Genomic DNA, 16,371 nt, shown 5'->3' on the forward strand with positions numbered 1-16,371 from the left:
ATGGCTGGCTCATCCGTCATACTCGTGAACGAGTGCTGCTTGTAGGGACTGGTCTGCTCTTATCACTACGACTGATTTAATCTTATTGCATGATTATATTTGACCCAAAAAATTAGTGCTTGTCGGTAGTTTGTATTCACACGTTTCGACTTGTAAATGTAAACTTACAAGGATTATTTAAAAGAGCAACACACAAGTTTCTTGCTCGTTCTTCTTGTGATGAGACAGCTTTCCGAACGAGTGGTAGATAAAAAACAAATTGTTATGACTATTCAAAAGTGCTTAAATTAAGTTTATTTGAATAAATGATTTTCTATTCTATTCTATTCTATTCATGTTTATAGGGATGATCGGATTCGACTGAAATTTGCTATGCTAGCTGATTGTGGGGATTTTTTATCAATAAAATCATCTTGGTTGAATGCTACTCGAACACTGATTTTTATTACTAAACTAAATATAATGAGGTGAAATGTATTAGAAATAGAAATAGAAATAATCTTCATTCAAATAAACTTAATATAAGCACTTTTGAATAGTCAAAATTTTTCTTATTCTACCGCTTATTCGGAATGCAGATTCATCACAAGAAGAATAAACAAGAAACTTGAGTGTTGCGATTTTAAATAGATATTGATTTACTTATATTTAATTAACAACAAGGATTAGGCATGCGACAATCAACATAGAAACCGCTACGCACTTAATCTCTGTTCAATTAGATAACTTTGTCAGCGCTATGAATTTTAAGTTAGATATCATTTATAAATTCTTCAATTTTATAATAAGCTTTTTTACAAAGAAAATATTTTATGACACATTTGAATTTTTTTTCTGACAAATTGATTACAGACTCTTGGAGTTTGTTGTAAAACCTTACGCAATTTCCAAAAAACGAATTACTGACTTTCGTCAAACGGCACTCAGGTAAAACTAGTTTGTTGACATTACATAAGCTTTTATTAGTGTAATCACCTACTTTTTTAAAACTGTCAATGTTTTTCCTGGCATACATAATATTTTCGTAGATGTATTGAGAAGCGAAAGTGCAGTGAAATTGCATGTGTAGGCAATTGTGTTATAATAATTTATATGCTGTTGTGAGCATCGTCATTGTTGTGTTGTGATGTGTGATAGTAGTAAATATTATTCTATTCTATTCTATTCTATTCTAACTTTACTTTTAAGTGAGCAGTGTGAATTCGAATATATTATTTTATTATTATAAAAAAAATGTAAACAGTATCTGACCGTGTGGATAGGAGAGTGTGGCGGGCCTAGGAGCCCTGGTGGTCCAGGTGGCCAGGGCCCCGTCCACGTGTGCGGTCATGAGCTTCCCGTCGTGCTGCCAGGCGGCGGCTCTCACGCCCTCCCCTGGGGCGCCGGTGCCCAGCGAGCCGCGCCACTCGGCAGCGCGGGCCCGCAGGTCCCACACCACTACTAGACCCGTCTCGTACGCGATCACCAACTGTGAAATGACACGTCAAAAAAGGGTTCACTGTTTTTGTACATATAAATAAAATTGGAGTGTCTGTTTGTAATATTGAAATAACCGTTTTTTACTGCATGCATATGAATATAAATACGGTACATACACCAAAATAACATTTTTTACAATTTTTGTCTGTCTGTCTGTCTGTCTGTTTGTTCTAGCTAATCTCTGAAATGGCTGGATCGATTTTGACGGGATTTTTTTTGGCTGGTAGCTGATGTAATGAGGAGTAACGTAAGCTACTTTTTTTTTAGAAAGATAAAGTTAAATTCCACGCGGACGAGGTCGCGGGTACAGCTAGTATCATATAATTTGTACTCTGTTATTTTCATTTAGCCTCATGTTGTAGCTTTAGTAGTATCGGTCTAGCTCAGAAGTGGTTCTGCACTTCTGGCTCCTTCCTCCTTGGCTGTGAGTGGCTTCCTCCGTGAAGTCTGTGAAGACATCAGGGCCTGATGTCTTCACAGTCTTCACGGAGCGACCTCACCGTCCCGAGGATTTGTGTTTGTGTGGCCACTGCTACGCACTCCAGGATTACGTGAGCGGCCGTTTCTTCGGCTTCAAGCAGCCCCGATAAAGAGGACTGTCTGAAGCACCTATTGGGTACAGGTGTTTGATTGTTTACAAAGAGTAGTTTGTATTCATATTTGGTTCTGTATTTTACTGGATCACTGGCGATCAAATTCTAAATTGCGGGAAGACCAGTGATAGAAGAACAGACAGTTCGACAGTATTTTTATATTTAATATCAGATTATTTTTCTACGTGAATTAATTTTGATGAAATTAATCTTTATTATTTGAATGATGATCCTTTTTATTGATGAAGATGATCAAAATCAAGTGGCGACCGCGGACCGGAAGACGCAGCGTGAGATGGCCTCCAGCAAGAACCGACGATCTGGTCAAGATCGCTGGAAGGCATTGGATGCGAGCAGCGCAGGACCGATCGTTGTGGAAATTTTTAGGGGAGGCCTTTGTTCAGTAGTGGATGTCTTCCGAGATGATGATGATCAAAATCTGAGTGACTGGTGTAATCTTTGTGTGACTAAACAAATGAGCTGAGTACCTTGCTTGCGTCCAGGGGGTTGTCGCTGATCTCCACCACAGCCCCGGGGTGGTTTGGTCTTGTCCTGTAACAATATAACACCATCCTTAGTGATAACACTTAGATATGCACAAAGACATTTTTTATGTCCCATAATACACACATATACTTGGATACAAGTAGTCTTGACTTAACAATTATCTGCAGATTTTGCCAAACAGAAGTGGAAAAACATCCTATGTGGTAGTAGCTCAATAATGCATAAACGAAATATCTCCTTTAAAAAGTATATGTATCCCGAGGAGATAAAAACCATCGCTCCTAAGAATATCCTTCAATTCTTGTCCCGGACGAGTCGCCTCATCACCTTAGATTCAAATCCTTCAGAGTTCGCTATTCAAATTCAAAAATCAATTATTCATGTAGAATAGAATAGAATAGAATAGAAAATCATTTATTCAAATAAACTTACATTGAAGCACTTTTGAATAGTCATAACGTTTTTTTTTTAATCTACCGCTCATTCGGAATGCTGTCTCATCACAAGAAGAACAAGCAAGAAACTTGTGTGTTGCTCTTTTAAATAATTTATTCTTACTTACAATTTAAGTTTAAGTGTGTGAATACAAACCACCGATTAGCACTAATTCAATTAAATACTCAAAAAGAAAAAAATATTGAATAAATAACCAACTGGTTAAACAATTAATAAGAGGAAATCAGTCATAGTGATTAGAGCAGACCAGTCCCTACAAGCAGCACCCGTTCACGAGTATGACGGATGAGCCAGCCATCACTGCGCTCGACCATATTTTAGGGAGCCCAATGACCCGGCCCACCACGCCGCCACAAGTCTGGACATTTTAGTGAGCATGACTACTCAAAACACCAGACCACGTCATAGCTACTCACAATTGCCATCTGATGTTTATAGTATTCACATTTCACATAAGAATGCATGCGGCAATTAATACAAAACCCGCTACGCTTTCATATTTCTAAAATAATTGAATCAAGAAAGCAATGAGATAAACAAATTATAACGTTGTATGCTAATAAACTAATTATTTACTTGATATGTTGTCTTCTATGAATTCGTCTATCCTATAATAGGCTTTCTTACATAAAAATTGTTTAATATAAGATTTGAATTGCCTCTCTGTCAGATTTAGTGCAGATTCTGGCAGTTTATTATAAAATCTTACGCAATTACCATAGAATGAATTACTGACTTTGTGCAGGCGGCATTTAGGTAAAATTAGCTTATTTTTATTGCGTAAGTTTCTATTTGTACAGTCTTTAAGTTTTCTAAAACTGTCTAAATTCTTCCGTGTATACATGATATTCTCATAAATGTATTGTGAAGTAACGGTGAGGATATTTGAATCTTTAAAACACTGACGTAATGACTCTCTCGAACCCATACCATAAATAGAACGTATGGCTCTCTTTTGTAAAATAAATATAGTATTTATATCGGCTGCTTTACCCCACAGTAGTATACCATATGACATAATGCTATGGAAATAACTAAAGTATACAAGTTTAGCCGTCGCCACGTCTGTTAATTGCCTAATTCTTCTAATTGCATATGCAGCTGAACTGAGTCTATTGGCCAATTTTGAAATATGGGGCCCCCATTGTAATTTCGAGTCCACTGTTATACCTAAAAAAACTGTATCATTAACAAAATTTACTATTTCGTTATTAAGCAATAACTGTGTATTTATTGGTCTTACATTAGGAAGTGTAAATTTTATACACTTTGTTTTGCTGGAATTTAATAATAGATTATTACATGTAAACCAATTTAATATAGCAGACATAGCACAATTTACATCGTCTAATTGATTAGTTTGACGTCCAATTTTAAACACTAACGAAGTATCATCCGCAAACAGCACTATATCTGCAATTTTCTCTACCATAAAGGGTAGGTCATTTATGTAAATTAAAAAGAGAAAGGGGCCTAAGATTGACCCTTGTGGAACGCCCATCCCAATATCAGCTCCCTTAGATTTTATACCGTCAATATCTACAGTTTGGACCCTATCCTCTAAATAAGTTCTCATTAATTTTAGATCATTATCTTTTATACCATAATGTTCGAGCTTGTACAAAAGTGTTTTATGATCCACGCAATCAAATGCCTTTGATAGGTCACAAAAAACTCCGAGTGCATCCTGTGACTTCTCCCATGATTGGAAAATATGTGTTATCAGCGCTACACCTGCGTCAGTGGTAGACTTGCCGGCGGTGAAACCATATTGTTGACTGTGAAGCAGTCGGTTATCCCTGAAGTGTTGTAACATTTGATTTAACATTATCTTTTCAAACACCTTACTTAGAACTGGCAAAATAGATATAGGTCTATAGTTCCCTGGCTCAAATTTATCTCCTGATTTAAATAGTGGGATTAATTTGCTAAATTTCATTAATTGTGGAAAAGTCCCATTATCAATACATTTATTAAAAATAGTAGCTAGATATGGAGCAACAATATCTATGAAAGAACTAACTACTTTTACAGACATGCCCCAAAGGTCTTCTGTATTTTTTAAATTTAGATGTTTGAATATTTTTATGATATGAACGGGGCTAACATGTGAAAATTTAAATCTTAAAGCACAACAACCGATATTAGACTCTAGTAATATTTTTGCTCGAGATGGAGATGAGTCCAGAGAAGGACAACTTAGCCGCTTATGGACGTCAAGTTTTTACATTATATTTTTTTTTCCCTACCGTCCAGTTCGGTATGTATCCATTTGAGAAGAACTGGCAAGAAACTCAATTGAATTACTTTTTTTAAAAGCCAGTTTATTTACAATGTATAGGTATTTATATAGGTGTCTATGTCTAACATTAAATGAAAATCCCGTACATGAAAACTATTGCCATGCACGCTCGTCATTCAAGTAATCGCTTAGTGAGTAATAGGCCTTGCTCAGTAAATATGATTTAACAGATGTTTTGAATTTATTTAAGGGTAATTCCAAAATATCCTTTGGTATCTTATTGTAAATTTTTATACCTATTCCCATAATAGACATATTGACTTTTTCTAAACGATACTTGGGAACTATCTAGCGAACTCTGAAGGAATTGAATATAAGGTGATTATTCGACGTAGACGAAGTCGGCGGCACAGCTACACTGATTAGACTATTTGCTTTTGCAAAAGCATATGCTGGTGGTCACACTATTCTCCCAAATTTGAATTTAAAATCTGTGTTATTGTAAACATGTACAACATTTATTTGAAAAGAATACGAGCTGAGTTTCTTGTTAGTTCTTCTCATCTCGAAATCATTCCGAACTGACGGTAGATTTGTCTATCATAAGAGTCTCTAATAGACCTATATGAACAAAGATATTTTGAATTGAATTGAATCTGTTTTATTGTAAACATGTACAACATTTTTTTTAATACGAACTGAGTTTCTTTTTAATTCTTCTTATCTCGAAATGATTCCGAACTGACGGTAGATTTGACATATCATAAGTCTGTAATAGACCTATATGAATAAAGATATTTTTAATTGAATCTAAAGTGATTATTCGACGCAGAGGAAGTCGGAGGCACAGCTAGTTATTAATATAGATATGGGCAGGCGTCGTGAAGGCGCCCGCCGCGGGCCACCCGGCGCCACTTGTTGCTGGGCGGCGCCGCGGCGGGCGGCCAGCCTCCCTCTCCAGACACTGAGTGCTATTGGTTTCAGTGTCAATGCGTCTCAATCGTGAGATGAACTGACGTTTCCATGGTAACGTTGAGTATATTCAAAGTGAATGACCACTTTGAACAGTAGAGTCGGATGCTGCAACCGATTGTTGAAGCATTCTATTATGTGAACTAAATACTGGTTAACATTTTATAACTAGACTAGCTTTTGCCCGCGGCATCGCTCGCGTTGACTTATCCCCTTGGGGGTGGAATTTATCAAAATCTTTTCTTAGGGAATCGGGGATCGGGGAAAGTCTCAGCCCGATCGGTTTAAAATTGACAAAGTTTCATACAAACTTTCATCCCTTATTTTATCTCCTTGGGGATAGAGTTAATCAAAATCCTTTCTTAGCGGATGCGTACGTCGTAACATCTACCTGCATGCCAAATTTCAGCCCGATCCGTCCAGTGGTTTGGGCTGTGCGTTGATAGATCACTACGTCAGTCACCTTTGAGTTATATATATTTAAATTATTCTCATGATAATTTATTTAAGAATTCCAGATTTTGTTAAAAATATAGTAAATGAGCATAGTTATCTATTAATCTATACATATAAATATAATTGGAGTGTCTGTTTGTAATATTGAAATAACCGTGTTTTCCTACATGCATATGAATATAAATACGGTACATACACCAAAATAACATTTTTTGCAATTTTTGTCTGTCTATCTGTCTGTTTGTTCCGGCTAATCTCTGAAATGGTTGGACCGATTTTAACGGGACTTGTAGCTGATGTAATAAGGAGAAACTTAGGCTACTTTTATTTTTTTACAAAGTCTAAATATACATAACTGTATGATTATTCTAGTACAGGTGGCAGCCCTGGATGTAGATTTGATTTCCAACAGTTATCTAATGGATCGCTTTGAACTTTACGAGCGAGCCAAACCCAGCAATTAATTACCATTAATATGACAGACAAACGTAATAATCGAGCCTAGATGTGATATTATGTTACATTCGGATATTTTAAACTACTTGAGTGCTTCAGCTCGCATCTGGTTAATGAAGAAATTCTAATAATAAATGTATATTCATTTATTTAGCAACATTTACCAAATAAATAACCTTGGACCATTAACGTAGCGACATCTAGTCCTATGGTAAGCAGAGCTTGTGTTATGGGTACATGTACATATACAACTGATATGAATATTTGGTTATTTTTTTTGTATACATACATATATATATAGCAAACACTTAGGCCGATACAAACAATCATACTCTTGAATACAAATGTTTGCACCGTGAGAGGAATCGAACCCGCGACCATCGGAAGTAAAGTGCCACCAACCGCTAGACCACCAAGACATCGTCATCGTTAATATTACAATCTACACAACAATTATAGTATACTAGCTTTTGCCCGCGGCTTCTCTCGCATTAAGAAGTATTATTATTAATTAGGTGTAGTTTTTGCGGCTTTACTTTTGTTTTTTTAATATTATAATAATAATAATAATAAGCCGGTCCTCGAAAGCGACAGCGTCAAGCTCTACTGGGACCGATCCATCATCACGGACAGGACCGTTCTTGCGAACAAACCTGATATCGTGGTGATGGATCGGGCACTTTCGAGGGTGTTTTTGGTGGACATCACCATACCGCATGACGAGAACCTCGTGAAAGCCGAAACTGAGAAAAAGAGAAAGTATCTCGACCTGGCTCACGAGGTGACCGAAATGTGGGGGATGATGTCCACCGAAATCATTCCAATCGTTATGTCGGTGAACGGTCTTATCCCAACCAGTCTGGAACAACATCTCAGACGGTTGGGATTCCGGGGCGGTTCACTCCCGGGAAAGATGCAGAAAGCGGTGCTGTTAGATTCTGCCCGCATTGTACGCCGGTTTCTCTCCCTGGGGCCCTGAACCCCGGCCGACTGTGCTTCTGCCGGGGGTATGTTGCCATCTCCTCTCCTTAAGAGGGGAGATGAGAATTTTTGGAAAAAAAAATAATAATAATAATCTCAGGACAATTCACAAATCCATCTAGACCCAAGTTAAGCTAGCTAAAACTTGTGTTATGGGTACTAGATAACTGATACAAATACATAGATATATTTTTTTCGTAAATACATACATGTAATACATAGAAAACACCCAGACCGATACAAACAATCATACTCATGAACACAAATGTTAGTGCCGTGCGAGGAATCGAACCCGCGACCATCGGCGTAAAGCGGTGTGCTAGACCGCTAGACACAGTGGTAGCGAAATTCTTTGAAAATTTAACTTAACTTTCTACCCAACTTTATCCACGAGTAGTTTATAAATCATCATAAAAAACTGGCAACACTTGTTGAGTAGACAGTGTACTATTAAATCACCGTAAAAAATAGTGAGTCACTTTTGAATAGTCGCCGGCTGTGGAGAGCTTACCGTAATGGCCGACATCATGCCATTGCTATTGTATTTTCCAAGTTATGGCACAAGAAAAACGAGTTACTAAGTGCGGCGTGATTTATTGAAGGCGGCTGCGGGCAGGCCGAGGGTTGCCAGATATAAACACTTGTTACATAAATAGTAGATATATTTCTACCATTACTAATTAATTATATAATAATATTTATATTATTTCATTTTAAAAATATGTCAGGTTATTATATGAAACTTGAATACACTATGATGTTTTATTCAATTACACAATAAGTCAATTTATAAAATTAATTACATTAATAAATACAATAAAAAAAAGTTAAGTTAAATCTTTTTTTGGAAGTTAGGAATAATAATCTCAGGACAATTCACACAGCGCCATCTAGTCCCAAGTTAAACTATCTAAAGCTTGTGTTAGGAGTACTAGTTACCTGATACAAGTACATAGATATTTTTTTTTCCTAAATACATACATATTATACATAGAAAACACCCAGACCGATACAAACAATCATACTCATGAATACAAATGTTTGTGCCGTGCGAGGAATCGAACCCGCGACCGTCGGACGTAAAGCGGTGTGCTAGACCGCTAGACCACCGAGGTCGTCAAATTCAAATTCAAAAATCATTTATTCATGTAGGACATTTTAGCCGCTTATGAACGTCAAGTTTTTACATTATATTTTTTTTCCCTACCGTCAATTACGTCAATATAATTATACAGATTATTTAGGTATGGACAGTGATACATTTTGATGTGTATATATGGTAGAAATTGTTCTACATATACGAACAAATTATTAAAACAAACCTCGAGATTAGTGCAGTCATTACTATAAAATTTACTCTAAATATATATAACTCAAAGGTGACTGACATAGTGATCTATCAACGCACAACCCAAACCACTGGACGGATCGGGCTGAAATTTGGCATGCAGGTAGATGTTATGACGTAGGCATCCGCTAAGAAAGGATTTTTATAAATTCCATCCCTATGGGGATAAAATAGGGGATGAAAGTTTGTATGAAACTTTGTCAATTTTAAACCGATCGGGCTGAGACTTTGCATACATAAAGCTTAACATTAAATTTTTATTTTTTGGACCAAAAAAATTTTTTTTTTTTTTATAATGTGCATTAAAAATACATACAACCTTAAATTTTACCCTTCTATCACCAACCCCTATTTTTAATAGCGATTTTAATTTGTATGGCAAAACAACGTTCCCGGGGTCAGCTATGTTAAAATAATATCATCATCATTGCCTTGCCTTTATCCCATTATTCGTGGTCGGCGCAGTATGTCATTCTCTTCCACTGCTCTCTATCGGTCGTCATATCTGAACATACTCTTCTTTTATTCACATCATCTTTCACACAATCCATCCATCTTTTCTTAGGGCGTCCCCTCCCTTTACATCCATCCACATTTATATTCATATATTAAAATAACTATATTAAAATAATATATTAGAGTATATTATTTTAATATACAGTTACTGCGCAAATTATGTAGAGCCCAGCTATTCTTAAAGTTAAATTGGACGCGTATAAAATGGCTGAGTCTGGCTGAGTGTGGCTGAGTGTGGGCGCAGGATATTAAATTAATTTATAACGGTCCAGGTTTGTCGTCCCGCGGCGACCAGTCTATTATTAAGGACTTCACTGGCCTCCACAATTTATGGCTCCTTCAAACGTCCGCCCAATAGAAATAATCTATATTTAAATAAACTCAATATAAGCACTTTTGAATAGTCATTTTTTATTCTACCACTCATTAGGATTGCAGACTCATCACAAGAAGAATGAGCAAGAAACTTGCTCTTTTGAATAGATGTATTTTGAAATGTATAATTACACAATAACAAGTAAGAGGCATGCGATAATCAACATAGAAATCGCTACGCACTCATTATTAGTCAGATAATATCGTCAGCGCTATGGATTTTAAGTTTTTTCTACAAAAGCATTAGTATCTTAAAGAACTCTTCAATTTCATAATAAGCTATTTTATTTATTGTATACTAGTTATACTCGCGACTTCGTCCGCGTGGAATTTACCTGTATTTTTCTGAAATAAAAGTAGCCTAAGTTAGTTCTTATTACATCAGCTACCTGCCAATAACAGTCTCGTCATAATCGATTTAGCCATTTCAGAGATTAGCCGAAACATACAGACAGACTGACAAAAATTGTAAAAAAATGTTATTTTGGTGTATGTACCGTATTTACATACACTCCAATTTTACTTATCATGTGTGTGCATTAGAGATTTATATATTCCCAAACAATTCAATACACATGTAGGACATTTTAGTCGCTTATGAACGTCAAATTTTTTATATTATAATTTTGTTCTACCGTCCAGTTCAGTATATAGATCCAACTGAGAAGAACTAGCAAGAAACTCAATTGAATTACTTGTTTTTTAAAGCCAGTTTATTTACAATGTATATTTATATAGGTGTCTATGTCTAACATTAAATGAAAATCCCGTGCATGAACAACTATTGCCATGCACGCTCGTCATTCAAGTAATCGTTTAGTGAGTAATAGGCTTTGTTTAGTAGATACGATTTACCAGATGTGTTGAATATACAGAGCGTAAAACATAATCCATTTCAATATCAGGTAACCGACTTGATATTTCCAATGTGCTATCAGAAATATAGGCAGTTCAATGTAGGCAACCACAACTGTTGCTTGTCCGGCGTGGTTCGATAAGCCCGGACAATACATGTCCGACAGTGTCCGGCCTCGGCGTGTCACCGTCGAGGGGTCCCACTGGGTGGGGGGCGGTGGCTAGGTTGCCCAACTGTGATGGTTAATTTTTCGGGATGTAATGAATACAATTTTCGTTAGAAAAACAAAAGAAGGTTTATATATTTGACGACCTCGGTGGTATAGCGGTCTAGCATACTGCTTTACATCCGATGGTCGCGGGTTCGATTCCTCGCACGGCACAAACATTTTGTATTCATCGGTCTGGGTGTTTTCTATGTATAATATGTATGTATTTACGAAAAAAAAATATCTATGTATTTGTATCAGTTATCTGGTACCCATAGCACAAGCTTCAGCTAGCTTAATTTAGGTCTAGATGGCGCTGTGTGAATTGTCCTGCGATTATTATTATTATTATTATTTTAGGATGATATGAAATAACTAACTAATAATTGTAACATAAATGGAATAAGAAATAAAGATGATATTTAATTGTTTCATGCTGAAAAGAAAAAAAAGTTGGATATTTTTTAATAGTATTTCAGTAAGGGACTCGCCGGCACCGGGGAGTCTTCATGAGGGACTCCTACTACAAGATATTATTATTATTATTATTATATAATACATGTACACCCGGGCGAAGCTGGGGTGATTAGCTAGTTTAAAATATGAGAGTTCTTTTTGTACATTTGTTTTTATATCACTTCTGTTACTATACACGTCTATAAAGCATCTCTATTATTTTCATACGCATATAAATAAAATTGGAGTGTCTGTTTGTAATATTGAAATAACCGTTTTTTACTACACGCATATGGATGTAAAAACGATACATACTGAACAAATAGGTGCCGTGAGGTCAAATAACTGTTATTGAGGATTCCAATTGAAATTACCATTCAATAGGGTTGATAGAAATTTATTATTAAAAAAAATAAATTCATTAAAACAAAAAACATCTTAAAAGAATCTCCATTTACATTTACCTGTGGCGCCATCTAGTTTGCACGGGGTGAACTAATATTAATTATTTATTTGTAACTAATAAATAATCTTAAACACATACACCAAAATAACATTATTTACAATTTTTGTCTCTCTGTCTATTTGTGCAGGCGAATCTCTGAAATGGCTGTACCGATTTTGACGGGACTGTTATTGGGAGGTAGCTGATGTAATAAGGAGTAACTTAGGCTACTTTTATTTTAGAAAACTAAAGTTAAATTCCACGCGGACGAAGTCGCGGGTACAGATAGCTGTTCCTATAATTAATTTACTGCTAATCCCGGAATAAAGAGGTCTGAAATCCTGATTAAATGGGGACAGTTGGGGACCCTAGCGGTGGCGCGGCGTGGCCGTCGGTTCACCACTCGAGAGCCGTAAGGCAGGGTTGTTTAACTGTATTCTGTAGCAGATTAACGCATTACGAGCCTGGTGAATATCAGAATAAATAGAACAAAAGTACATAGTATACGACATCTTACTTATATTATAAAAGGCGAAGTTCGTGTGTACATGGATGGATGTTTGTTACTATGTTACGCAAAAACTACTGAACGGATTTTAATGAAACTTTACATTAATATAGCTTATACATCAGAATAACACATTACATATAAAACAAAGTCGCTGTCGCTGTCTATCCGTCCCTATATATGCTTAAATCTTTAAAACTACGCAACGGATTTTGAAGCGTTTTTTTTTAAATGTTTTTTTCAATGAGTGTACATACAAAACTGACTAATCAGATATGTATTTTATATTCTAAATTTGTATTTGATTTATAGTTCTTTTATATTACATTCTTGTTTTTTGATACTTCGATTCATTAATTCTGTTCCTAATATGTTAGTTTATTATTAATATATTTTCTCTGTTTACCTAGTCTTTTTTCTTATTACTACAACAAAAACAATACTAGGTACATTACAGTATCTCTCTCGTTAATTTATCCCCTTAGGGGTGGAATTTATCAAAATACTTTCTTAGGGATGCCTACGTCATAGTAGCTTTATGCATGCAAAGTCTCAGCCCGATCGGTTTAAAATTGACAAAGTTTCATACAAACTTTCATCCCCTATTTTATCTTCTAGGGGATAGAATTAATCAAAATCCTTTCTTAGCGGATGCCTACGTCATAACATCTACCTGCATGCCAAATTTCAGCCCGATCCGTCCAGTGGTTTGGGCTGTGCGTTGATAGATCACTATGTCAGTCACCTTTGAGTTATATATATATAGATATACGCGTAAGTACATGACACAGCTTTTAAAGACAGTAAGTTAAAGCACCAATTTAAATTCCCAACGGACTAAATTGGAGGTAATTTAAAACGAATATGATATCAAAATGACAAGTGGCTCCGCTGCGCAATCCACCGTCTGAAGAGACATTATAAGATTCTTTTATTGTATTCTCCCGCTTACTGGAGCTGAGCGAATTTTTTTATCATAATTTATTATCAATTCAAGTGCTGCGAACAAACGAAGCATTCCTTCTTTAGAAAGAACGGAATACTTGTCGTGTTTTATTGAAAACGCAGATTTTCCTGTTGCTATTGTTTGCAGGATGGCGTCGGACGCAGACGTCGTGTGATTGGCAGTCACTTCGTTTTTTTTTAATTGGACTCACACACAAGCTCAGAATATAAGTGAGTCACGGACCCAAAAATAATAATAAATTGTAAACATTTATTTGAAAAGAATACGAGCTTTTCAAATAAATTTTTCAAGTTGAGAAGACCTGACGAGAGTTTCTCGTCAGGTCTTCTCAACTTGAAATCATTCCGAACTGATTTGATTTGAGTCTGCAATAGACCTACATGAATAAAGTTATTTTGAATTTGAATTTTGTTTCTGAATTATACTACACTTAATGACTGCGGATATATATATATATATATAAAATGTAATTGGAAGCAAGCAAGATATATCGTTGGATGGAAAGTTGGAACTATCTGTTATACAGCACACATTCATTAAGTCGTCACGGATGATGGAGTTACCTACTATTTAAGCTTTATCTGCTAATGACTAAGGTCGCTTGTCGCTTAATCAGTAATTTTATAATTTCATGCAAAAATTATTAAGATAAAATCCTCCGTCAATTGCAATAAATTTAACAATGCGACAGCCCTAGGCATTTTAATTGTTGCAATGCGATGATTGGACGACGCCCGTAACGAGGCGCAATGAAATGGCGACGTTTGAATTGAGAACGCGTTGTAAGTCGGTAGGGTTGCCACCTCAGCCTCGGGGCGTGTTATAACGATCTTTATTGTGTTTGAATTTAGTTTATAACAAAGACACACCCGTCCACAGCCGCGCCAATTAAGAGCATTGTTTACATACAGCTGGGGAATGTCGACTGGGTTTATTGTAACAGTAGATATTTAATATAAATGTAGAGTTTCAATTTAATAAGGTGTAAATACGTCAGTTTGTTTAGCGATATTTATTATATTTATTTAAAGAAATTATCAGATAAAGGGAGCAATATATCATTAGTATAACAATATGAAGCAATGTTAATTTATGTTATATTTGTCGGCCCCGATTGTTTAGCGGTAATTGCCTTGCTTCCGATGACCACGGGATGGAATCCTTTCGATGGATTTTCGGTGAGCTACATATGAATCCCGCCACACGACGCCCACAGCCGGCTGCTGAAAAGTAGCCGGTATCCGGCTTGTAGGCCGGCCGGTAAACGAAGGCTGTGGTGGTTCACCCCAGCAGAATGCTCGGGCAATGAGCCAAGGCTCGAGGTCCGCAGCCAGCGGTCCAGTAAACGGACCAGTGGACGACTCAGTCAGTCTTCAACGATACAAACAATTGTATTAATGAGTATGATTGTTTGCATCGAACTGGTCGATATTATGTCACAACTCTTCAACCGAAACAGCTTGCAAAGAAAAGCTACTTGGCGATAAAAATACTTTTTTTTATGGATGATAATGATACACCCACCTGAGCTAACGATTTGCGTCGACGGGGCTCCAGGGAAGGATAGCAAAATGAGCATAAAGTCAAGTCGGTTAGCCATCTTGGTAAATGGTAAATTACCAATATGGTTTCCAGGGGGAACCGTGTGGAAGGTACATGACATGGTACATTTTTAGAATGGTGGGGGTAAGGGGATTGTTAGTAATGTGGACTCATGTCCCCATTGCTAACAATGTGCCGTGTCAGGTTGACCTACACGCGGTGCCCTTGGAAGCCATCGTGATAAATTCTTGGTGAATTGGTCACAATGGGCTAACTAAGCTGACCTCATGTTATCATCCGCCACTGGTGCCCCGCCAGCGTAAACCGTTAGCGCAGGCGGGTGCATCATTCCATTATCATCCATAAAAAAGACAATAGGACTATCAGTCCATATTACTAAAAGTCCTCTTGCCATCGACAGAAGTGAATCAGATAGGTACCATTCAAGACCAATCCTAACTGGTTTAAAAAAAACAAGAAATTCAATTGAGTTCCTTGCCAGTTCCTCTTGAATCTGTATACTGAACTGGACGGTAGGGAAAAAATTTTAATACAAAAAATTTGCTGTTCATAAGTGGCCAAAATGTCTTACATGAATAAATGATTTTTGATTTGTCTTTGTACATTGTACACGTATCATCTTTCGACTGTGACTGTTCTGCCCACAACATTTTAATGGAAAATCAAATCTCAATGGGCTAAAAGTTTTCAAATTAACAATTTACTTAATATAAAATTTCTTTGTAAATCTATATCAAAGAACGTTCAGAGGGAAATGAGAATGTATACCAATAATATCGAAATTAAGTTGTCACTTCCAGCTACAAGTCTATGAAAGCGCCACACTAAAATGAATGGGCGAGCTGGAGTATGGTAAAGTTGCACCCTGTTGCTGACACACGGGTAATTCAAAACACCCCCTACTGCACGTCAAACTTGTCTGAGCATGTCGCTTACAAATATTGTAAATTCAACTTTATTACTTAACCTTTAAAATTAAATTTTCCA

The 16,371-nt window shown here is 36.4% G+C and overlaps 1 protein-coding gene across 1 annotated transcript in view; it reads right to left on the reverse strand.

Moving 5' to 3' along the window:
• The window catches only part of LOC131841313 (syntaxin-binding protein 5), a 401,890-nt gene that overhangs the window by 38,002 nt on the left and 347,517 nt on the right, over nucleotides 1–16,371 (reverse strand). Inside the window, 2 exon segments of the mRNA XM_059189637.1 lie at nucleotides 1,252–1,468; nucleotides 2,561–2,624. Coding sequence (XP_059045620.1) covers nucleotides 1,252–1,468; nucleotides 2,561–2,624 — 281 coding nt within the window.

This window comes from Achroia grisella, unplaced genomic scaffold, assembly GCF_030625045.1.
Source record: "Achroia grisella isolate CSIRO2021 unplaced genomic scaffold, CSIRO_AGI_Agris_v1 utg1581, whole genome shotgun sequence".
In the NCBI taxonomy this organism is placed as follows: Eukaryota; Metazoa; Arthropoda; class Insecta; order Lepidoptera; family Pyralidae; genus Achroia; species Achroia grisella.